Below are 26,149 nucleotides of genomic sequence, written 5' to 3'. Positions count from 1 at the left end.
ATAGCAGTCCAGTGGTCTGAAGTAATAAACTGTTAAATTGCTTGATAGCACAGTTTTAGTTACATGGGGAAAAGATACAAAATATCAAAAATAAGAATGTGTGATGGGGTAAGGTGGTATGTATTTTCTAAACATGATGGAGTGAAAAGCTTTAGGAACCTTAAAAACAATCAGATGAGTACTAAGTCAATGAACATAGAATGTTACGAAAAATCTAATTACTTCCTATAAAATATGCATCATTATAGCTGTCACTGATTTGTTAAAAGCAATTGGAAATTCATTTCATGAAATAAGATGATATAGTACATTAACAGAATGCAAAGAGCTGTTATACTGTGCTACAGTTGTTTAGGTTTTTTAAATCAAAACCCGTTTTTGACTGATTGGAAAAGATTTCATGAAGTCTGCATTCCATTTTTTGTGCTTTAGCTGTAAAATTTTCTGAGGAAAAATTAAATAACTGCATCTACAGTGGTCATTTTTAAAGTATCACTTGCTTTAAGCAAAATGTAGGTAGAATGACATGGAAATACACTGTTGTATTAAAATACATGTTTTTTAATTGAAAAGTAAGGATTGCCATATGATTTGGTAACTGCTGTGAAAATCTGTAGCCAAAACTCCAGTGTGGCTAAAAAACTGGGTTTTGAAATCGACTTTAAGCTATTCAAATCTGTTACACATTTGTGAATAGAAACTATTGTGCTGGGGCAGACAGAAAGAATTAAGTAGTAGCATCTATATTCTTTGAATCTTTGCAGGGAGCAGAAGAATGCAGATGCAGTGTACATGTGTTGCATCTGTTCTTACAAAATGGTTTTAGGAGTCATCTGTCTTGAACAACTCCTAATAATCAGGGACTTGTCTAATATTAATGCTGTTGTTGATCACTTGGTTTTAGCAAAAGCAGTGCTAAAACTGCTAAAAAGGCTGCAGAGGGTCCAGAGAAGTGCCACAGAGATGATCCAAGGACTGGAAAGCCTGGCCTCTGAGGACGGGCTGAGAGAACTGGGTTTTTTCAGCCTTGAGAGATGAAGGCTCAGGGAAGACCTTACATGTTTCAGTAAAAGGTGGCTACAAAAAGGATGGAGACTCACTTTTTACAAGGAGTCACATGGAAAAGAGGAGAGGTAATGGGCATGTTACTACTGGGAACATTCTGACTGGACACAGGAGGAAGAATTTCCACAATGAGAACAATCAGTCATTGGAATAATCTCCCCAGGGAAGTGCTGGATTCCCTGACACTGGACATCTTAAGATTTGGCTGACACGTGTTTGGGACATCTAGTCTACGTCACGCTTTGCATAGAAAGGTTGGACCAGATGATCCTTGAGATCCCTTCAAATCTGGTATTCTGTGATTCTGTGAATTATTGTTCTTTGCTGTAGACCTCATGAAGTTGACTTGAGGAAGCTTCCTTTTGTCTGTGTTGTAGAAGGGGACAAGGCCACCTCTTTGCGCTCAGATTCTGAATTTTGCAGAAACCGCATGTGAATTCAGAGTAGCAATTTCCAAAAGCTCTGCACCATCCCAGACCAGAGCATGCAACTTACTGAGGGCTGGTGTATCTGAATAGAACACTTACTTTATCGTCTAGTGCTTTTAAACTATCTAAGCTGTTAATAGAGGATTTTAATGCATGACGAAACAGAGTCTAGAAAGCTGAAGGAACTCAGATACTGTGACAAAGCTGTAAAGAATGAGAAGCAATCTGGCTAATCAGATATGATACCAGATATTATATGTCAGGCATTAAGTTGCTGTAGGTGGTTCCCTATCTGGCTCTGACCTCTTGCATTAGACTGTTGCTCAAGGGTAAGACAGTGTTGATGTAATACTCCATGTATGGAATTTACTGCACACAGATTTGCAGTTTGGGTGTTCCCGAAGTAAGAAGGACATGGAACTGTTGGAGGAAGTCCCGAGGAGGACCATGAGGATAGTAAGGGGGCTGGAGCACCTTCCGTATGAGGACAGGCTGAGAAAGTTGGGGCTGTTCAGCCTGGAGAAGAGAAGGCTCCATGGAGACCTCATAGCAGCCTTCCAGTATCTGAAGGGGGGCTATAAGGATGCTGGGGAGAGACTATTCATTAGGGACTGTAGCAATAGGACAAGGGGTAATGGATTAAAACTTAAGGGAAATTCAGGTTTGTTGTAAGGAAGAAGTTCTTTACGGTGAGGGTAGTGAGGCACTGGAACAGGCTGCCTGAAAGAGTAGTGAATGCTCCATCCCTGGCAGTGTTCAAGGCCAGGTTGGGAAGGGCCTTGAGCAACCTGGTTAAGTGTGAGGTGTCCATGCCCATGTCAAGGGGGTTGGAACTAGATGATGGATGTTGAAGGTCCTTTCCAACCCAAACAATTCCATGATTCTGTGATTTACTAGAAATCTAGAATAATACAGAATCAATTCAGTGCAGATTAGATAGTTTGAAAACTTGCTATTTAGCAAACCTGTTATATAAAAATAGTCTTGATGAAATGTGTACATGACCCAGATGTGATCTGTCAGTGATCTAAAAAAAAGAAAAGGAAAATATACACATCGCTTTTGCAGTCTGTATCATGTCAGTTCAGTTAAAATGCCTTGGGTTTAGTGTAAATCCTCAAAGGTCCATCACCGTATCAGATATAGCAAGTGAATAAGAGAAAAGAGACCTGCAACTTTAATAACGTTCAGTCTGTGAAGCGTCCCCACTCTCCATGTTTAAGCCGCACAGCTTGAAGCACCTACACCAGGAAAAAGATTTTTCAATTGTAGAATATCCTGCGTAATAGGAGACAGTGGGTATGACTACGCCTGGTAAATGGACACTAAAAATTGATGTATTCAACTTGAAAATATAACGCACCCTCTTAATTATTTATTAGAACAGCTCTCCTGGAATTGTAAGATATTTTCCATCAATTTAAATCATGAAGATGCTAAAACTTTCTAGTATGAGTTGCGTGGTTCAAATAAACATACACACTTCATGCACTAGATTTGTCCCCTCTTGTGCAAGAGGTTAGACAAAATCCTTTTAATACTCCTTTCTAGTTTTAATCAATGAATCTGTAAGTAATGCAAGTGACTCTTGCCAGTACAGTTGAAATTTTTTGCACTATGTGGTTTATTCCTCTCGGTAAATTGATGCCTCTTACCTTGAGGAGTAGGAGGTGGAATAATCCTACCTTGGTCTCCTGATGTGTGCTGTTGGCTGAGCACATGCTAGCATCACAATCAGCACCTGTGCTATTAAAGATGGTTATGTTTAATGTCTGAGAAATGTAACATCGCTCCCTGTTCAGACCTGTTAATCAGAATGGCCTAGAGAATTATGGAGATGCCAATATGCTCCACGTTAAGGAATGCAGTAGGTAGACAGCTTGACAATTCGAAAGACATATAACATTAAAATGTTGTGTTTTTTCACTGGTGGTCCAACATAGTTGTTTTAAGAAACCAAAATTCTTAATTGACTTCAGACAAATTAAAGTCAACTTTAAAAACAGATAAATCTCCAGACTGTCCTCATGGACTTCAGCTATCCACAGTGTCTTATCCTAAGAAAAGGTTTTTGAGACATGGACTGAAAAATTTCTTTACTGGCATAGGATGAGGAGACTGGGAAGTATGTAGATGTGAGACAGTATTTTAGAACTGTATTTATACTATGTCATTTGGACTGTTATATTTTGTTTTTAGGAGAGGTCACTCCTTATAATACCTTGTTTCAGTTCCTCCAGATCCTTTTCCTTGTTTTAATGCTTACTTTATTTTTACCCATCTTGGAAGCTTATTCTCAGCCAGTGGACAACCATATCACTCCATCTGCCTACCTGGGACAGTCTCTGCCTCCAGCATCACCAGGGCGATACTCACCGATTCCCAAGGGAATGCTTGGAGATGATGAGATTACCAGGTAAGGAATAACCAAAGCTACATGTCAAATTAGTTTACTTTGGAAACTCGTAAGATGTGTTTGTTGGTAAAATACTACTGAATACTGTATTTCAAGGAATAAACGTTAGTTTCTTAACACTTGTAAATGTTCTTGTAAGGAGAAAACTAGATATACGTGTATAAACATATCACTCTAGGAATAGTATTAACATCAGAATGCCCTACCAAAGTGCTCCAAGAGTTGACTGAGCATTTTAGGATGGTAGTATGAGCAGACTAGAGGTTATTTCTTATTTTAAAGACAGCAATGTTTTTTTTTCTTTTCTCTTGTGCCCCCACCCCAAGTTGTTTTGATGCATTAGTTAATCCAGAAAGGCTAGAGAGCTCTTAATCCTTTCCCATTAACAGCTCCATTCATTCCTTCACTAATTTAGTAGATTTCATTAATCCTTTGTTCATCATCCCTGATAAAGGGAAGCTCTTCTAATTCTGTTACCCATCTGTTATGCAAATATATAGGGATGTTTCACTGCATTTTCAGTATGTTGTTGCTGAATTCTGTGTCACATTGTCATCTGATAGCGATAATGTCACGCACTTTCTGAGGCAGACTCTACCCAGAACTGAAACCTAAGCGTATAAATTGGAGAATGAATTTTGTTGTATTGGAAGGTAGGGTATGTCTTTGTAGTTATTTTTAGGGTTAGGTGGACATACAAACCAAAGTGATTCTGTCCTGCTGACAGCATTGCTGAGCTTGCGGGTTTATAGCTTTTGTTTAAACTTGCTGTAAGAGAAAATTTTTAGATTTCTACTGAAATACAAGAGCTATTCAGAGAAAGCCTTAGGGGATTTTCTTGTTCCCTGTCCCTCTTCCACCCCCTCCATTCTCAAAAGAGGGTTAGAAATTGAGAGTAGTATTTTAAAAGACACAGCATGTTCTCCAACTGCAGCATTTTTATTAATGTGTTAGTGTGATCCAGAGCAATATACAGAAGTTTTCAGTGTTTATTTGTAATGTAATAGCACTCTGAAAAATGAATGTAATAGTTAATAGAGGGTGAAATTTAAGAGTTTGAAAGTTGATTTAAGAGCTAGTGCATAAATGGAGTGATTTTTAAAGATTGGATTAGGTGATGGTTGGTTTGGAAAAATGCAGCTACTTAGTTTATCCTATAAATTAATAATTAACATCTCCAAATACTTAAGAATGTCCATTAATTGCTCGTCAGTGCTCTCTAGTGATTTTTCAAATGCAGTGCAAGGTTGCTCTACTATATTAGAGATGTCTATTTCTGAAATCATTTATTTATGCTTTTCTTGTATTGGGTCAAGTAGCAGGTTAGTAGATTTTTGGAAGGAGCATTTTTGCATTAGAAGTTGACTGGCCTTATCTTAATTGGATCAGTATTTATTCTCTCCTCATCCTAGTCAGGAGGGGATCCTATGAAAAGAATGCAACACTTTGGTTTAGATTTAACTTTCAGTTGCAGTTTCTGCAAATAAATTGCAAATATATTTCAGAATGCCATAAATTCTGCTCCCCACCCTGAAGGGCTTATGCATACTTCTTGAATTGGTCTTTGCTATTTATTGCTTGACCAGCTGGAGTCAGATTAAAGCAGTAAAGATGTATTTTTAATTATTGGTGTTTCCATTGGAATTCGTTCTTTGAGTTACAGAAAGGGAAAATAGTATTTTGTTGCATGCTATTGCCATTAGAGTAAGACTGTGAGCTATATTGAGGCTCTTGAACAATATGAAAAGTGTTCGGTAGTGACATTTGGTGCAGAATAGGATTGTAGCATAACAGGAATTTAGACTACATACATACTTATGGGTTGTTCAGTTCGCCTAACAACAGGGAGGGGATTTTGTGTTGCATCTAGAAACAGAATTGAAAGTGTACAAATAATAGAACCTATTATTTGGGAGTCTAAGCTTTGGTGGGCAGGACTGGGTAAGGAGGTGTGGGACACATGACATTGTTGTTTTAAGAAATGTGTAATTTTTGATACCTAAATTTTCAAAACTACTTCTCTCAAAAAAAATTTATTTTCTAATTGTTTATTTTACTTTTATTCATACTAGTGCCTAAGATCTTGTATTCCTTTCTTTCATTCAGGGAGCCTAGAAAGGTTGTCCTGCATCGAGGATCAACAGGTCTTGGTTTCAACATTGTTGGAGGAGAAGATGGAGAAGGAATTTTCATCTCTTTCATCCTTGCGGGAGGGCCAGCTGACCTGAGTGGAGAGCTTAGGAAAGGAGATCGTATAATTTCTGTAGGATTCCTTGCTTCTTTTATTTAAACAATAAAAGTTTTCTCCTCCCTGGTTATTAATGCCATTTAATTATTTATATTCAAAGAATGCCATTAACTGAGCTAAATTTGAGAAAATGGAACAGATGCCAGTGTACTTCCAAAGTATCTGAGGGCTTTAGACTGCCTCAGTTTCTCATCTGTAACCCGATTAAAATAGCATTTTTGTAGATACTCAGTGATGCTATTCAGTGAAGACATTAATGTATCTGTATGTCTGTAGCTGAGGTGTGTGTGTATCTAAATTCAAATAATGTGGGCTTCAGAAATAAGCCTTCTACTGAGATTGGAGACACTTTGCAGTAGTGTCTAAAATTGGGTGCTTCTTGGAGTAACTGCCAGACTTCCCGTTAGTCTTAAATAGATCCATCTCATACCTGCCTAAGGGCTTTTTTCTGTATTGGCACTGAAGGTTGTAAAGATTTTGCCAGTGTGTTTTTGAAATTACTTAATTCATGGAGAATAATTTCTTTGGACAACTGCATTGTAATTTGATAGTTATTTAGGAGGATTTTTTTTTTTCCTCTCAAATTTTGGCTCTGCTGTTACTAAAATGCTGGTATTATTTTAGTTTGAACTATGAAAAATGCTTTTGGTCTAAAGTGTGACACACATCATCTTTTTTTTCTGATGCTATTTTTAAATGTGCTGCATTGAAAACAAAACTAGATCTCCACACCATGGAGGGCGTGGTCTGCCACTGGATGTTAAACACAGTGGTCTGTAGGCACACTTTTTGACTAAAGAGATCACTGAAGCCCTGTTCACCTCACCTTTTTGCCATCACAAGTAACTTTCGCTGTGTCTCCTTTAAAAGAAAGAAAAGGGTCTTAAACAAGAAGAAAATTGGCCTAGCAAATACAATTGCATTAAGTTATATGCTATTTCAGTTACAGTATTTCTTAACAGATGGGTATATGTGAGAATGGATTTATTGACTTTTCATTTCAGTAAGGATCAGTAATATTGGAAACAGGGAAAACTCACATGGCATGAAACTAGTTTGCATCCAGTTGTTTGTTTTTTATTCATGAGTCTGTTCTGTGATGATAAACAGAAATTATTACTTTGATAAAGAGCTTTATTGTGTTACCTGTAGGTAAATGGAGTAGATCTAAAAGCAGCAACACATGAACAGGCAGCAGCAGCCCTGAAGAATGCAGGCCAAGCAGTAACAATTGTAGCTCAGTACCGTCCAGAAGGTAAGTGTTGCCTTATGTTCAAGTTCACTTCTGCAATTTGAAACGCAAAAGATAATCTCTTTAAAAGATAAGCTGTCCTCTCACCCCACCTAAAGCCTCTTTCGGGGAGAGAAGAAACAAATAATGCAGGAGATGGACACATACGTGTTAGCGTAATTGCAAGCAACCAGGTAGGAACATGTGCAAGTGTTAGTGCAACACGATACATTTCTTGCTCTAATGGTGTTCAGCATTTTGATTTCTTCAGTAAATGTTAACACTGTCATAACATGAAAATTAGGCTAGTAAATCCAGAACTTAGTAGAAATACCACATTGTTACTTCTGTTTTTCATAATTGCCTTCAACCTTTATTTTCCTTAGGGGTAGAAGGATAAAAGACTCATTCCTTCTCTGTTGAGTTGAATTAGGTGATCTAAGGAGACTGTCAGGTTTTCATTCTTCTGTTTTAATATTGAGCTTGTATTTCTGTTTATCCAGCGATTTCTTCTGTCCAGATTAGACTGCAGCTGATGCTGATTAACCATACTTGTGTGTTCTGCAGAAACTAAGTAAAACTACATCATCACAATACACCTGTTTGTCCTCTTGTATTTCTACAGCGCCTTTGAAATTTTTAAAATTCAGTAGCCTAAAATCATGTGCTCGCCTTGAGTCTGTAAACCAATATATTATTGTTTATATAATATTTTTGATGTCTTATTATGAGCTGTGATGATCAACAGCTTCACTGATTTTGCTAAAATGAATGGCCCATCACTAAATCTTCCTTGCAGTGACGTGTCTGCTTAAACCTTTTGTTTAACAGTACTGGTAAGGAGTAAGCGTGTTTATCAGGATTGGACACTGAGCAGGACTGCTGAATTTAATTGAAATTGTTAGGTAGTTGACTACAGTGCACTTGTTCTTCATTCTTTATTTCTTCTCTTCTGTTTCTTCTGTCCTTTCCTCTCCAAGTCTTTGAAACATCAACTTTCACATTCCCCTCTTCTCCCTACCCACTTGCATCAATATCATACATCTTCACTGACTTAGGCCAGCTGCTTCCTTTGTGTCTGGTTCATGGTCAGTTCCCGCAGCCAGCCATGTTGCTTGATATCTATTGTCTTGAGGGTGTGCATCCTGTTCACATGTTGAATCTGTAGATTGCTCTTGTTCCGGGATTCATTTTCTACGAGTGCTCACTCTGAGACTTTCTTTTAGAAAGAATGGTAAGACTGGCATTATTTCTGGAGTATTTGCTTTGGCTTTGTATCAGAATTGTCAGATATTTCTGTTGATACACTTGGCCTGTCCTCTGCTTAGCTCTTTAGTGTTGTAACATGTAGGTCAAATCATTACACCTTGCTTCTTGTGCAGGGATCCCTCACCTTAGTGAGAAGTAAAACTTGTGCTTTTATTTGCCTATGACCTGGCCTTCTGAGCATCTGGCCACTTTTTTGTTCAGGGAGGGCATTCTTGGTCACCACTTCTTCTGCCAGGAATGTCCATTGAGACATGGCTGCTGGTAGCAGAACAGATGTTTCTGTGGTAGAATATATCTGAGAATACAAGTGGAGTGTGTTTTTTTTATTTATTTTCTGTTTTGTTTTTTTTTGTTGTTGTTTTTTCTTGCCAAAAACATATCTGAGCTTCATGCAAAAGCAGCATTTTTTCAGGCCATCTTTTCTGGGATTCAGAAAATTCTTTAAAAAGAAAAGAATCCCTTCATGCTCTGAAAGAACATTTTTTTTCCTCTCGGAATAAGAGAACTAAGCATTTTGGATGGCTGCTTTTCTTTCTGCATTGGAAATAACAGCTTTCTTCATTACCGCTTGTCCAAGTAGATAACTTATTTTCTTAAAACATGTATTGAGGTGCTTGACTTACTGATGAGATTTTGAGTCATTGCACAGAGATTTGCCCAGAGCAGCATACGCTGCCTGTTAGCAATTTCTCAATGACTTGTCATTTATAGACTTCAAACCTAAAGCTGTACTCATCCCTTCATGATTACTGAAGCATTCAGAACAGGACTGTGTGCATTTGAGCTGTACTGGGCATGCAGTTCTCAAAGAATTATAGGGCCCATTTGGGAGGATGCATGAGGGAGATGTTACTTGAATTATTCTACATTATGGGCAGACATCTGACATATTAAACAAAGAAAGAATTTTTGATTTTTTTTTCTTTTTTTTTTTTTTTTAAGATGCTTGGTCTGCATGACTGTCTGAAATAGTGCTTCAAATCTCCAGTCACAGATATTGGAAGCATGCTAGGGCTTACTCTACCCTTTTGAAGTATGCTGTGAGGCAAAGGTGTAACTAGGAGATGGAGATTCATTCTAGTTTGGAGGCAAAATATGAATTGACACATGGCCAACCTACCTCAGAGAGCTCTAGTTACTGATACCTGACTTTGACATCTCTGCTTGCCTTTTTCTTACTGCTCATAAAAAGACAGTGAATGGAATTCCAGCTGCAACCTTCTTTCAGGACTGCAAGAAAGCTGGAGAGGGACTTTACAAGGACATGTACGTGTAGGGCAGTTCTGTTTAAATGCCTTTAAAGAGAAAAGGGAGATTTAGATTTTAGAATCAGGGAGAAGTTCTTCATCGTGAGAGCGGTAAGACATTGGAACAGGTTGACCAGAGAAGCTGTGGATGCCTCATCCCTGGAAGTGTTCAAGGCCAGGTTGGATGGGGCTTTGAGCAACCTATTCTGGTAGAAGGTGTCCCTGTCTGTGGCAGGGGATTGAAACTGGATCATCTCTAGAGTTTCTTCCAACCCAAACCATTCTGTGATTCTGTGTGATTCCTCTCACTTGAATCATTTAAGTTGGGAAATTATACACACACATATATATAAAATTATCTTCACTTTTTGTTCATGGTGTTCAAAAAAGCAGCAACAAGTATTAAAATGAAGAGTTCATAACATCGTTGATTGTCATTGGTGTTTCTCAAATCTTTTTGTAAAGATAGATGACATCAGTTACAACTGCTTATTGTACGCATGTTTTATTTGCATTTATAAATCCAGCAGGATTTTCTAACAGATGCTGACAGCTAGGACAGACCAAGGAGATTCTTGACATCCATCAGAGTTCATTATAACCATGTGAATAGATTCAGTATGATAGGAGCATTTGGAAGACACTTGGGACCAATTCACTTCACTCCCTTTAATTGTATATGATGGTTTGTATGTTCATGGATATGGTGGGGAATGCTAATTTATGTTTTCATATCCTACCACATTAGATCTATTAGAAATTACCCATTTGTCTTTCTCCTCAGATTTTTGGGAAAAGAGGATTTTTGCAAGCAGTTCTTTCATAGAAAAGTCTGAGTAGGCTGTAGAAAAATTAATCTTGGCAAAACTACTGTCATGGAAAGGGTTGAATTTTCAGTATCTGTCTCTTCAAATCCATGGTTTATGAAACACTGGTTGCTGGATTTGGGATAGGCTGATACGGTTGAATGATACTGCTTGTATTATATCTCAGCTCAAATTACATAACTGCTGACTTTTTCCCTTAAATCTCAGAAATGTTCCTTAGTTACAGAACTGGGTGAAAACAGATGTAATCTCATTTCTAAAAATGCCTATCTGGGCATTCATTTATTGTGCAGCAGTTTTCAGTAAATTTGAGAGATGTCTTATAAAATTTTCCTACTGTACTGAATCATATTACAACAGTTTACCAGCACCTTTTGGGGATATCTAAAAGCCAACTAGGGAATGTGAAGGTATTTTCCTGTTTACAAAAGTGACTCACGCATCAGGTACCACTTTGGTACAGCAGTGTCACAGCTATAGTCAACTGACTGCATTTTCTTCTTGTAGATTCTGTGCTTTATCTTGCAGCTTACCTCGGATGTGCTTTTATAAACTGTTGAGTCACCAGTTGGGTTGTACTTGTACATCCTTTTATATTACATATACGCACACACATGTGTATATAAAATCTCCCTAGTTGCACAGATCAGTGGGTTTGAACCTGCTAGGGCTGGGTGCTGCAGAAGAGGGGTCTGTGGTATGTGAACAGCAGAAGTTTGGGAAGTCTTGGAGTTATCCTTTAGAAGTGTAGTGGGGAAGTAGGGATATTATTCTCATTTTCTTCTTCATTTGGAAGCTTTTCCTTATTCCCTCACTTGTAATACAAATTTCTATCTCCTTTCAAGACAACATTCATTAATAAAAATGGATTTTGCTTTATTGTGAGTTCCACTGGAAATGAAGTACCATGACCTGCAGCAGTTTTAAAGAAAGTGATGTTGCTTCAGTGCACAAAAGCATTTTGATGAGCCATTTTCGTTTGTAGAAGTTCCTGACCCATTTCATTTTTTTGTTGCAGAGACACCTCAGTGCCACACTGCTGTCTTCCTTTGAGTTTTCTACAGGTGTAGAGTAGCAAGGAAAATTTGTGTATGAGTGTGGAAGAATGAGAGGAAGCTCTAGGCAATTTGGATGTATGTGTATCTTCTTGGAGTGGGGATTCAAAGATGGTTAGAATTATGATCATGCTACATAGCAGAGGTAGAGGAACATGGGAGTCTCAGGGCTTGAAGAGGCTGTAGTGAGGAGAGAAGCAGCAAGGGGGAAGTATAGGGCTATCTAGAGGTGTACAGCACTTAGAGGGCCCTCCCTTCATTTCACATTGCACTTTCCATTGTTATGTCCCCTACAGAGGTCATCTGAAACTTTCTTATGTGTTTTGAGGATGACCTACTAAGATTGTTACCTCAAAATTCAGAATTCCTTGAAAGTTAGGTTATGCTGTTCTGAAAGGGTATGTGGTGCCAGTAGGCTACATAACTGTGTTATAGCTTGAGTTCATTTAAGTGTTTAAAAATAAGAAAAACAGCCAGATAAATACATTATAAATCTAAAACCATATTTGGTTGAGTTTGGATGGAAAATGATTTTGTGTATTGAACTTTTTTTTTTTTTTCCTTATAATCTACAAGATCAGAATGGGGCAATTAATGTGTTTGTAATTGCAGTTAATGTTATACTTAATTGTGTCACCTGGTCTTGGAGGGGCTTGAAAAATTAAGCAGGCTGATGATGTGTGTCACTGGTCACCATGCCCTTCCCCCAAAGCAAGAGCAAAATTCAGAAAAGTAGCATCACTTTTTTTTCTCAAGGATCCGCTTGATATACAAAAAATAAAATTATAATTTTAACTACTGCAGCAGTCACTTTTCTTGTGAGTTATTAGCTGCCTGTTATTTAGAGTTTAGAATCTACACTGATACTCTCTTTGTAATTCAGCTTAAATCCATCTCTATGTATCCATTTCATTTCTAAAACAGTAGTAAGACAGTTAAGTGACGAGATTAACTCCAAGTTCTTAGGTGATTGGGTGAATCAGTGTGGGTCTTTCCAAGAGAAGATTTCAAGGTATTTTTGGTAAAACCTCTGCTTCTGAACTTACATTGTTCATATAGGTAGTTAGCACACATTTTTTCTTTTGGTTTTATTAAAGGAAATAAGAGGTTTCTGTCACAAAATGTATTCAAGATTTATAGGTCAATCAAAACTACTCTTATGTTGTTAGCCAGATTTTTAGGTTGATTTTCATGTATTTTTTTATTTTGAAGCAATGCATCCATCTACTGAAAATAAGATCCAAGTATGACAGCTTTGTAATTGTTTGTTGTTTTTTTTTCTTGTCTTTAAAACAAGTGAGTCAAAGGGGAAAAAATAAAAAAAACAATGCTTTGTTAGAGCTCACCTTTCAGTGGCCAGTACTTGGCCAATTTTTCTGTTACTGACACTTCATCTATGCAGTGTTTTCTGTTGGAATTTAAAGAAGAGATAACTAAGCCCTGGGAAATAGTATTACTTTCATGTGTATAAGCTAAGATTATTTTCTGAGCATTTGTCTTGAAATATATTGTAAATCTTCTATTGGTAGAAGTCCAGCTGGGGTAGCACAAAGCCAATAATGCTTTTGCAATACTTAGTTTTCAGTGTTTGTTTTGTATCAAGAGGGTAGCTGAAAAACAAAGGTGGTTTAAAAGAGAAATATATCCCAATTTCATAAAATGAAAATTTATTATAAAAAATCCTGCTTTGGAATATGTGGTCTTTAGTCTTCCAAACCTTCGTTCCTGTGTGCTTGTACCTGGTTCTACTCATTTGCAAGTAATCCAGATTAGTCAGTTAAAGTATCTTTAAAATCAGGCCCATTAAGATTAGAAGAAGGGTTCTGCTATATATATAGTCCTGATAGATGCTATAAGGCGGCTTATACATGTTTTAATCCTTTAAAACCTCACTTCTGCTCTCTAACATAATTAATAATATTGCTTGTCTGTCTGAGTAGTGCAGCCTTTTACAAGCTGTGAATGTGTGGTAAATCTTCAACAATAGTTTTGGTGAATTCACTTCAGCAGTGACTGGATCCAGTCTCTTTCTGATTTTTGCAGGCTCTGCGGGAGGTGTTCTTAACTAAGTACAAATGCAGTTTTTCTAATCTGTTTTGAAATACCATCGGCCTAGTCTTTCAGGTGATTAATGGAGTACAAGCTCATTAGACATTAAGAATGCATGAAAGCCACCAATAGCATGTGGAATACATTGTGGTCTCTCTCAGGTCTTGTTAATATAAAATGACAAGCATTGAAGCCAGATACCTCCTCAAAAATAATTTATGATGCTTTTTTTGTGGTCCATGCATTTTAATAGGTAACCTCTTTGCTCGTGTCTTTGAGTGGTAGTACTACATATGCTAAACTCCACAGCCTCTTCTGCTAACTTAAATTTATAGTACAGTCTGGAACAAGGAAAGGTATGCAAAACTAAATAGTACTTACGAATTTATCGAATACCAGGTAGTGGTACATGATTAGACTCATAAATACAGTTTCAGTCATCTACATGCTGTCGTAGTCCTGCCTCAGAAGCTTAGAACTGAAAACCACTGGAAGGTTAATACAAGATCAGTGTGGTGGTGGCCATCCTAACTCGCTACCATTTCTCATGTCGTTTTCTCAAGGAAAATTGAATATTCTGAGAGTGGAGAAAGGACTATAAATCTGTAGTTATATAAAATTTATCATAGGAATCCTGCTTTGACAGATCCAGTGGGCCCTGCTAAAAGAAGGGCTTTCCACAGACAGATGGAAAGAGGGAAGCAAGGGGCATACTTTTTTAATTAAAGTGAACTTTTTCAGCTCTTCGTGGGTTCAATATATGTAAGATTCTCAGATTCTCAGTGCTGTGCTGCCATCTGTTCCCTGTATGCACATCTATGCTTCCTTGAATTGCTTTTCCTTCTGTGCTGTTAGCTTAATTTTCTGTTCCTTGTCATAGTCTTCTATTCTTTTACCCCATTTTCTAGAATGTGTTCCAGACCAAAATAATTTTCATTGCAACCTCTTTTTCTCTTCCCCTGCCTGTGCAGACTACTCGCCATGTAGCCTCTTGTTACCCACCAGATAGACAGTCCAGGAATGTTTCACTGGTCAGATCCTTTCTCTGAAGGTTTAATTTCTGTTAAACATTGACATTGAAAACACTGCAGTTTTCTAGGTAAAATCACTTTAGGACTTCGGGAGCAGAGTAATCTTCTAGGATTTCCTAATTCCCACCCTACCCCTTTTTTTTCTCTCTTCTCCCTTTTTTTTCTTTTTTTCTTTTTTTTTTCTTTTTGCTGTGCAATACATACAGACATGAAATTGAGTTAATTTAGTCTAGTTTTGCACCATCTGCTTATCCAGTATAATTCTGAAGTTTAAACTTGATCCCAGATGTATCCATCCAATGTTCTTAAAAACTGATTATATGTAAACCTGAGTAGGCTTTTTCTTTCTTCTTTCCCTTTGGCAATGGTGGGGCACTGTTGGGTAAGTGCCGTGAATTGAAGCAGCAGATGCTTGTGCTTCCTCAAGCTCTGTGTTGTGATAGCAAGTACCACTCCCTCCCTGCTCCTAAACTTACTGGAAACTTTGAGAACATTCTAGCCAAGAAGAAAGGCTGTTAATTCTTATGTTATTACTTCATTGCATTTCATGTTAGTCTTGCTGCATGTTACCCTTTGTTTGATGTATAATATTAGTGGCTTTCCTAAAATTCAGGACATCAGAAGAGATCATGAGTTAAGTCCTGTTCATTGCTGTTGCATATACATCAGGTTTCAGATCCTGGTTAAATTATTACGTGAAAGGATTGAGGGTTTGGATTGTGTGGTTCAGTCTTGTTTTTAATTTCATGGGATGTACAGGGGGATGTTTCTTGTGCCACCATTGTTTTTATTTAAATACTGTTTCAGAATCTCGGTGTTTTGAATGGCTGCGGAAATTGGAGACATATTTGTACCAGCCTAGTCCATTTGGGTTAAAGACAGTTTTGCTTTTTCATTTAAATAGCTTTTGTCCTTTGTTTAGTTACCCTAATGATATTATATCAGAGATCAATCATTTTTCTCTTCTCAGCCAAGCTCTTCATTAGCTCTTAGCAAAGAGAGAGTGCCCTTTTTATCTTGCTTGCTGTGCCTGTTCCAGCTCCTAATTTCTGGAATGTTGAAAGTTTTATATTTATATGTACATTGTATGGTTTTGTCACACTTAGCCATGTTGGGAGTTTATTGTGCAGTTCACTGTATTTTAGGGGATAAAAATAAAATCAATTTTGTCATACACATATATATGTAATATTACAAGGATGCTTGAGAGGGACTCTTGGTTAGGGACTGTAGTGGTAGAACAAGGGGTAGTGGGTTCAAACTTAAAAAGGGGAAGTTTAGATACAAGGAAGAAGTTCTTTACTGTGAGGGTGGTGAGGCACTGGAATACGTTGCCCAGGGAAGTTGTGAATGCTCCATCCCTGGCAGTGTTCAAGGCCGGGTTGGACAGAGCCTTAGGCGACATGGTTTAGTGTGAGGTATCCCTGCCCATGGCAGGGGGGTTGGAACTTGATGATCTTAAGGTCCTTTTCAGCCCTTACTATTCTATGATTCTGTGATTATGTATTTCCCATGAGAAATAATGGAATTATAAAGAAAACCATTCTCCAGCATTTGGGAGAATGTTGTGGGGATAAGCTGAATGAAATAGGTAATTTAGGTATACAGTGGAATTCTGTAAACATTGAAAATATTGGAGAATATGAGAGTACATGAAGGTGAGGTATCACTCTCTGCTTGCCTAGTTCTCATCCCTAAATCCCTAAATACTTGCTTTCCAGTCAGAGGCAAGTGTTAAGCTAAGATTGTGCTTTTGTTTTTATCCAGTACTTCTGCTTTTATGTTATTTTATCTAAGAGGGTTTCCTACAGAGTCATCTCTGTCTGGTATATCAGTTTATATAAAGTCTTCCATTAGTGTAAATTTGATGCTACGTCTTTTCAATTTGCTGCCTTTTTGTTTTGTTTTGTTTCCTTTTGTTTAATAAGTAGTAAGGTATCACTTCAGGGATTGATTAAAAACAGGTGTGTAGGTAGTTACAAATTTGCATTTTGTTTGGATTTCATTTGATACACACATATCTCAGATACGAGTCTGCAGTCTTGCTACCAGCTGTTGGCTATTGATGGTCCCCTCTTTTACAGCATGTAAGAGGGAGCAGCTGTGGACCATCTTCTGACTGCTGTCTTGCATCTACTTTTCTACATTTCATAAACTACCAGATGGCATCAATTTAATAAGAGATTGAAGGTGCTGAAGACAGTTCTGAATTACAGATAGAAATACAACCTCTCTGAGACAGATCAGCAGAGCTCAAAATCCCAAAATCCCAACTGGTTTTCAGCCCCAAACCCAATAATTTTGAGATTTCTATCCATGCTGTTCCTCCCAGAACCTTCTGTAAGAGGAATATAACTCAAATTTTAGCTTGCTGTGCACCATATTCCATCTGCACAGAGTGTTTAAGCGTTTCCTAAATATGAAATCTCTTGGCACCCCTTCTTTTTGAACATAGAGCCTTCTCAACCCCAGCCCATTAGTTTCCTTTTTTGCTTTATTGGTGTGGCAGGAGCCTCTATGTAGAAATTATTCTCCTTTTTACTCCTACAGAAGTCCCTGCCACTCATTCAGGACTTACTTTCTAGGAGTTCTGATGTGAAAAATTAAATTACTCCAGGAGACTGCAAGACCAGCAACCCAAAGATGATATATAGGATAGAGCTAAGTGATAGTAAGGAATAGCCTTCCCTGTTAACTCTCTTATGTACTACATGCTACATAGGAGGGTATCGATTCTTTCAACATTTGACACATGGTACTTTCTTAACAGAAATTTGTGGTCTTTTCCAGTATCTGTTGCAAAGAGCTGCGGGTATTTTCAGTACTGAACAGGCTGTAGCACTAGAAAAATCTTGGGTTATCTGATGTTTTCAATACTTAGTTTCCTTTCACAGGGAGGGTAGAGGAGGGGAAGAGAAGGAATCACTTATGTCAGAAATCTCAGCTACCATTCATACAGTATGTTTGAATTTGACAGCTTTGATCTTCCAGAACACCCAAGAAACAGATGGGAGGCTTAAGAGATAATTTCTCAGGTATAATGAGTAAAATGAAGTGACTTGGCTAAGGCCATGCAGTACAGCAGTAGCACAGCAGGAGTATGCTTCTCTCTCTGCATCTGGGTCCTTTCCCTGAAGTATATTGTTTTCTAAAAGATATTCCTCTTAGGTTACCATCCTGTTATCTTAAATTCTTTTGCTATTAGTGGTAACACTGGTACTGGCGGAAATAGTTTTTGTTTCTCTTGTTAACCAACCTCATCAGTCTGATTTACTGCTGGTAAATTACTTGATCTGGACTTTGTTAACATGCACTCAATGCTGTTTTTAAAACTAAAATGCTGTCTTAAGAACTAACAGCCTTTGGTTTTAAAGGACAAAACTCAAGGTTGTTAAAGACACTGTGAATATTGCCATGTTCTGGACAGGCTTAATAATAGTTGCTAGTGCTTGAGCATCAGATTCATTAGTAACCATGATGAAGTGATAACCAGAAACTGGTTCACAGAATATTCTTCTGTAACAATTTTTTTTGTTTGTTTTTTTTTTTCTTCTGTGGTTAGCTTGTGCTCACTGTTTGAGTTTGTGGGGAGAAAATGCCGCAGAATGCAATACGATAAATCAGTCATAGTATTTAGATAAGTGTTGAAGGAATCTTCAGTGATTTTTTTGCATTTTAAACCCCTGGCTTGCATTTCCTGTGTGAATTGATGCGGACAGGGAATAAAGGTGCAGCTAGGAAGAGCAGCAGAGTACCCAGTTCAGCAGCTGCCTGCCGCACACACCCTGGCTCTCCTAGTGTTGACTTGTTCTAATCTGGCATCACGTGGTCTACTGGCGAAGGTGGTGGCTGCAGAACGTTTCTTTTAACTAGGAAGGTTTTACAAGTGGATCTGTTGATCCTGAAGTCCAAACTATTCAACTGAAGGAAAAACTAACTTGTTGTGAGTTCATATTTTATGCTGACAACATGTAAGTACCTCACTTCAGGAAACGGTTGTCCTGAAGAAGCTGTTATTATTTTACTTGCCTGTCTCTGTAGCTAAAATCAAATGCATTTAGCTTAGTTGTAAAGATACACAGTGCTGTTTAAGAGCACAATCCGTTTTTCCAGGATTAACATTGTACATAATTCTTGAGAGGGAGTTAGAGAGAATCGCTAGTGCTGTTTAGAAGTGGATTGAAATTTATGTGAGAATTCTGGATTTTTTTTTTTTTTCCTTTGCTCAGCTCCAATGGAAACATTGTATTATTCAGAAGATGTTCTGCTTATTTCCCACCTTGTAGTGCTAAATTCTTTATGTAATTCAAGTCCGGTAATTTTAGAGTACAGACACTTTTCATTCCCATTTCTTTAAAACTTAAAATATATAGTTCTTTATTATAAGTTTATGCGTTTCACATGTATGTTTTGAAGTTTTCTTTTTTGTCAGGGGTTAAACCTTAGCTGTATCAGTCTTTATTACTATAAAAATTATATTGGTAGAAATGGTTGTCTTAATTAGAAAAAAATAGTTACTGTAACCTATAGATTAAACCCACAAAATTTTGAAGTGTAGTTTGCTTGTTTATTTGCTTTGTCTAATCACAATTATTTCAAATTTTATCTCAGTTAATTTAATTGCTGAAGTTCAAGGAAAATTAATTTCAGTGCCTCCCTTTCTTGCAGAATACAGTCGTTTTGAAGCTAAAATACATGATTTACGGGAACAGATGATGAACAGTAGCATTAGTTCAGGATCAGGATCTTTGAGAACCAGCCAGAAGAGATCCCTCTATGTCAGGTAATCATATTTCTCATAGTATTGCTAGTGTGTTTCTTCTGCAGACTTGTATTTTTATATTTGGATTTTTAGACAGTTATTCATTATTGAACTTAACAAATGTATGTTTATATGTAAAATATATTAAAAATAAAATTTCTTTTAGATCAGTTAATATGGTTTAAAAAAAAAGTAATAGCCATGAGAGCTCTGTATGTGTGCTGTTACTTGCTTTTTGTCTTACTTCAGAGGTCATAATCTTCCAGCAAAAACGTTCTGAAAGTCAATGTATGTGTGGAGTCTTAATATATTGCTTAATTCAGTTTGTGGTTTTTTGACAGTAGTCTTCATATTCTTCCTTGTTCAGTTCTTGAATTCAGATTTGTCTCCCTTTACTTAGGCTTTGACATACTTCCATCTTACTTCCTTTAGCTTTATTTGTATTCTCAGCTTGTATTAAGAAAACTTAATTCTAGATCCAGTGGCATTTTGTTACAGAATATTTTCCATGGCAGCCAAGAGAGCAAATGCATCAAATTAAATGAACTGATTATTCTTCAATAATTTATTCATATAGAATTAAACATAAAGGAGGTTAAAAGGAAGTGGAAATATAAAAGAGCATGAAGCAGTTAAGAAAATGGGTGGTTTCACTGGGAAATTGTGGCAAGGTGCATCTTATTAATGTGCCAGCTAACTCCTACATCAATTATTGTACACTGGTACAGCACAATATTTCAGATAAGGAGTGTGGGGAAAAGGGTTGCATTTTTAAGAATAAATTTATTGAATTCCCCAAACCAGCTCATCCCTGGGTTAAATAAGGGCCAGCAGTAGCATCTTGGCAGGGTCCAGACCATTTTAGTAGAGCAGATAAAACTTCAATAGTGCTGGTTCTCAGGTTAAACTTGTTTTAAAATGTTGTACAACCTTGCTGGCATACCTGCTGAAATCCTAGGTTCAGGGGCTATTAACTTTTCCTATCCAAAGCAGATACATATATTATACAAAACAGTATTGAGCTATGGGACAGGAAGCAAGTCTTACCTGAGTCATTGCATCTATGCTCAGGAAAGCCTCAGTCTCTACAGCCTGTTTTTGAATGCTTTGAAACAAATGTCCTCATACAGGACTTCTGTTTAGATTGACTATAACATACAGTTCTTAAGTTTTGACCTATCATTTTAGTAGCATTATCTGTGGGGTTTCTTTTGTTTTTTGGTTTGGTTGGGTTTGTTTTGTTTTTTTGTTTTTTTCTTTGTCTTTTTTTTGAGGGGGTATTTTTTTTTTACTTTAAATATTTTTGAGTGTCAGAATTTAAAACTTTTTTTAAAATTTAAAAAGGATAAATGTCTTAAATACTAAGCATAAGTACTTGATATTGGTTATCCATGTTTTAGAATTTCTACAGGTAGGTGTACATATGGATATTGTGGCGAGATCTTCTTCCTTTCCATAATCACAAGATTTATTGCTTTAGCGCTCATCATATAACTAAGCCTAAGCAATTCTAAATGTTTTTCTTTTGCTTGGTTACCTATAGCCTGATTGGGTTCTAAACCGCTTATGCTCATGTTCACGCATTGGTCTGGCATCTTAAGCCACTGGCAAGCATTTTATGTTTATGTAGCTATTATTCCACTGATGGAAGTCTTTGAGCTTTTGACTTTGCCAGCTGCAGAAGAAAATGCAGCCCTCCCCAGGTTGTTGGCAGAAAAGCTTTTAAGACTCGATAATCAGCCTTATTAAAAGTCAGAACAAAAATCTAAAATGCAAAAATTCCTCAGGAAAAGTACTTTCCCACCCACATCTCCAAACAGAGGGTGCTGCTGGGGCTTTTGAGATCTACTTGTCATCACACCAAAAGATGCCAAAGATTGGTAGGCAACTTAGTATACACAGGATGGGTTCACATCTGTTCTGTCTGGTTTCTGATGTAATTTTGACCTCACTGAAGTAAGTTTTATGACTCTTTTCACATATTGCTAGATACTGGCAGAACATGTTAGTTATCCAGCCTCTTCCTTCTTATATAAGTCACTCTGGTATGAGCATCCTGTACTCTTAATTGTACCAATTCAAAGCCTATTTTAGTAACTGAAGTTACCTTTTTTTCTATAATATTTGGGTTTGGATTTTCCATAAAGGATTCCAGTTACATAACATAATGCTGAATTGATTGGTTAATCCAACAGTAAAATCTTTGTAGGCATTCAACCGCAATTGCAGAAAACCTATCAAATAAAACCACTCCAAAAACAATACTCTGATTTCTCAAAATCATGATAACAAAACAGCAAGTAATATCAGGTACATCATTGTGTCCCTATAACTGAAACTTGGTATCTTTATGAATAGTCTGCCTCTAAAGAGTGTTTTAGAGGTGTTATATAGTATTAAGGAAAAGATTATTGTGTTTGTCTGAGAATAAAATTTGAAGTAAAATGCCAGATTTTTGTTCTTAATTGTATGTATATCAGTATATGGTGAGTACCAATTTAACAAACACTCTTTGGAAGGAAATGCAAATATAGCAATTCAGCAGCAGCTAACTCTTCATTTGTAAATGTAATACTACCCATCCTGTCTCCATCTCCTCCCCCCAACTAATTGAGATGTACTGATTTAATAGCTTTCCCTTATTTTTGCTTCATATTTATTTTGATCTTTAAGAGGAGAGAGATTCTTATACAATATTTCTATTTCGCATCTGAATTATATCTATATGCTGTCCTCCTTCACCTGCAGATTCAAAAAGCAAATGTGAAAAGATAGCTTAATGGCTATATGATAATATGTTGATAGGGAATAAATTTGATCCATATTGTATCTCATCTTGCATGCCAAATCTCAGTCTGTGCAATGTGCATAGAATTCAAAACTGAAAATTACTTTTCCCTTTGTGCATTTTTCTGGCATGATACATTTTAAATTCAAGTAATGGTGCTGATTTCTGCTTGAGTCAGAGCAGAAAATGGTTATGTGTCAAAGTGGAGTAAGCTTTACAGTTTTAAAATCATTATGAAATCCTAACTAAATCAATTGAAAAAATAAGATCTGGCATTAACACTAGGCCTGAAAAGTGTATTTGCCTGCAGGAGGAGCTTAGTTGGGCATTCCTATGTTATTCTGCTAGTTAAAACATCTAGTTTCAAACAGCTTTCCTTAAAAACTCAGAATGAAAAAAAGGACCTCCTTTATAACCTGAACTTCATTCATTCTGAAGTGGTAAGATTAATTCATGTTTCATGAAATAATACACAGAGATGCTTTTGCTGCAGGAATTGCTTTGTTCAGCAAAAATACCCTAAAAGATGATACACGTCAGAAAAACTTGATCAGCAGCCTGTGATACTGAAAGTAATTAGTATAGCCCAGTAAAAAGATGTTCTAGAAAATCTGGCACTGTTACCACAGCCATTAAAGTTTTGGCTTTGAAACATAAGCACTCATGAAACATGCAACAACTTCACTTTCTGTCGACTTGTAAATGGAGGAACCAAGTTACCTTTTTTAGTGCTGAGTAGTGGCTGAGTAATACAAGGTAAAATAAAAGGGAGGATGTGGTGCTTTCTCTGTAAAGTAATTTTTAGGAGTAGTTGATCAGCAATACCAAGTTTATTTTTAAGTAACTTTGTGTTTATAACTTACACTAAATAAATATATACATGGTATTGTTAATACCACGTATTAACAAGTAATAGAAGTCTCCATACAGGGAATTAATAAAGGAAACTTTTTTTTAATATACCAGTCTGTAGAAAAATATGTCATCTTGGCTGTGAAATGAGTTCTCATTTGGTGACTTGCCAAGCATACAGGAAAAGCCGTGTTAATCAGTTGGAATCCAAAGAGATTTTTGTTACTTCTGTTTGCTTTTTGTCTCATTTATTTTATTATTCCTGGTGTTCCTCTAAATTGTAGTGCAGAAGTTGTCACTACTGTGTGGTACTCTAACTCATCTTACAATAAAACTATCTTTATCAGCTTTGACTTCATTCTCCAATAAAATTATTTTTCTTGAAGTGCCCTCACCAGAGGAGAGGTATTTAATGAAACAGCCTTTCATTGTGCAAAAGAACTATTCTGTGTAACCATGTATCTAGTTTGAAGAGCATATATTGATATTATGTTTTTATCCATTTGTGCTTCTATTTCACTTTTATGAATATTTTTTGTCAAGCATTCAACACAACCGTTAATGCTGTTAGGCCCAGTTCACTGCCCATATTTTACATTCAAACTAAAAGTTAGAAATAGTGGTGGTAGAAATCATTGCTTGAATGCTAACAAGAATTCTCAGGAAATAAATTTCATGATGCATTGAATTAAGTCAGTGAAAATGTATACAACTTGAATCTGCATTAAAAATATGGAGTATGTGCAATGTATTTTGAGACACAGAATGATGCTTGTCCAGAGTCCTTCCTGAACAAATACGTGCAAAAACAATCTGGAGGAATAATTAGAAGGGGTATAATTTTCTTACTTGGAATCAAGTCTCTAAATAGAGACAGGGTATCGTTTAGAAGGTTCATCGCTGACAAACATGTGGCCTTACAGATGAAATCAAGTTGAGGTTTTTTTGGCCTCGGTCATACAGGCACGAGGTTCATACACTTACTTCAAGTGTAAAATAGGAGTCCTTTATAAGGCATAATCTTAGTATTATTTTAGGATTTGTAAGGCATAATCTCTTAGAGTTTGGTAAGAGGGGTCTATTACCATTCATTTTCACATCCTCATGAAATGCTCCATTGTGCTGGGAGAAAAATACTGTGGGTCTCTTCAGTTCCTCAGGAAACTGACCGAGGCATAAAATGAACCAACAGGGAGAAAAGAAATTGGTATTAACCTAGATCAGTTCCACAGTATGGTGGACCATGTGCTTTTCTGGACAATTTTGCTATCATAAGCAAAACTAGGGGTAGGGAGTTAGGGGGGAAGGAGTCTGTGCAGAGCAGGCAAAACTGGGTCTGAGTAGTAGCAAACTTGCATAAACCAACCTTGCTAGCAAAGGGAGTATTAATAAAACTGTAGTCACACAGCTGGTGTTCAGATACTGCTGGTGCCTGTTATTTGAAAATGGGCACTTAGAAAATCCTTACAAGAAAGGCTGAGATTGCCTTGGAATACTTGGGAATTTTCCAAAAGAATGCACATACGGTTCTTTGCGTTCAGTTGTTGGGGTTTGGTTTTCCTTTTTTTTTTTTTTTTTTGTTGGTTGTTGTTTTTGGTTTTTTTTTTGTCTCTGTGAGCAGGATATTTACTTTCATTTTAAAGAAAGAGTTTTTATTTACTAAAATAATTTGAATTTATAATTTTACATAAACCACATTACAGAACTTTAAACAGTGCTCTGTGCTGCAAATACTTGCTTGCCTTTTTTATCCTGGGCTGACATGTAACTTGCTCTCTGCTAAGTACATAATTTTAATTGCAGGAGGCATCTGCTTGTAGACCTGTTGCAAAGAATTAGTTTTGCTCTGGATTAAGTTTGTTCTCATGCCTTAAAACCTAGAAGTGTGTATGAATACTATACTACATATTGTCTCTCTCCGTGTGTGTGTATGAGAGAGTACATTCAGCTGCCTTGTTTTAAGCAGTTGACAAAATGAGGCATTTATGAACACAGGCAGCTTGCTTCATATTTTGTGCTTTTCATACTCCCCTGTGTTTTTTCTTTGCTTTATCAATGTCTTTTTTTTTTTTTCCCATTGTAGAGCTCTTTTTGATTATGACAAGACTAAAGACAGCGGCCTTCCCAGTCAAGGACTGAATTTCAAATTTGGTGATATTCTCCATGTCATTAATGCTTCTGATGATGAATGGTGGCAAGCACGGCAGGTAACTCCAGATGGAGAAAGTGATGAGATTGGAGTTATCCCTAGCAAACGCAGGTATGTCATATTTCATTACTTTGGGTTATCTACTATTAAACGTCTGATATGATTAATGCATATATTGCATATACTTTGCTCTTCATTGTAAATTCTGTACACACAAGCCACTAGTTTGCTGGAATTACTTGGTTTTAAATAATGTGTAGTGGGATTCTGACTAACTTAATGAGAAGTTTGTTAAAATCCTATTTAGTTTTAGAAGTTGCATTCTGAAGTTGATAAAGGTGTTCCAAGTCCCATTTTTCTGTTCTCCCTGTAAGCAAGTTATGGGCTTAATGACATTACATATGGGTTTAATAACATTGAACCATTTATGTATGAAAAGGTGCAAAGTTAATTTTATTCAAATCATGACACTGTCATGAATTCTTTCTACACAGAACCCAGAAAACTGTTAAATCTTTCTTTGTTGTCAGAATAAATGGGATGAGGTGTTTGTTGGTGTGATAGAAACCCAAATAGGAGATTAGGTGCTCTGAATCTTAATATCTGCTGTTGACTCAAAATTCAGGTTGTTCATTTACTGTGTCATGTTTTCTCTTTGCACCCTCTGGGTTTATTGAATCTATATAATCACAAAATACTCCAATACCCTCACAGCTCATTACTTGAGAAATA

The 26,149-nt window shown here is 36.8% G+C and overlaps 1 protein-coding gene across 31 annotated transcripts in view; it reads left to right on the top strand.

Moving 5' to 3' along the window:
• The window catches only part of DLG1 (discs large MAGUK scaffold protein 1), a 163,555-nt gene that overhangs the window by 113,487 nt on the left and 23,919 nt on the right, over nt 1-26,149 (top strand). For 30 of the 31 annotated variants that reach the window (XR_009961730.1, XM_062603358.1, XM_062603369.1 and 27 more), the window contains 5 exons: nt 3,783-3,909; nt 6,016-6,172; nt 7,310-7,412; nt 19,535-19,649; nt 25,352-25,528. Coding sequence is in view for 30 of the 31 variants with exons in the window: in XM_062603358.1 (XP_062459342.1) it covers nt 3,783-3,909; nt 6,016-6,172; nt 7,310-7,412; nt 19,535-19,649; nt 25,352-25,528 (679 nt within the window). In the remaining variant the exon portion in view is untranslated. Of the gene's footprint in view, nt 1-3,782; nt 3,910-6,015; nt 6,173-7,309; nt 7,413-18,599; nt 18,838-19,534; nt 19,650-25,351; nt 25,529-26,149 lie in introns of those variants that run through there. The other variant, XM_062603368.1, reaches the window with a different exon arrangement.

Source organism: Pezoporus occidentalis, unplaced genomic scaffold, assembly GCF_034315485.1.
Source record: "Pezoporus occidentalis ecotype Australia unplaced genomic scaffold, CSIRO_AGI_Poc_V1 ctg8, whole genome shotgun sequence".
In the NCBI taxonomy this organism is placed as follows: domain Eukaryota; kingdom Metazoa; phylum Chordata; class Aves; order Psittaciformes; family Psittacidae; genus Pezoporus; species Pezoporus occidentalis.
Note: the sequence above shows the minus strand (reverse complement) of the source record. Positions and strands in the feature narration are given on the sequence as shown.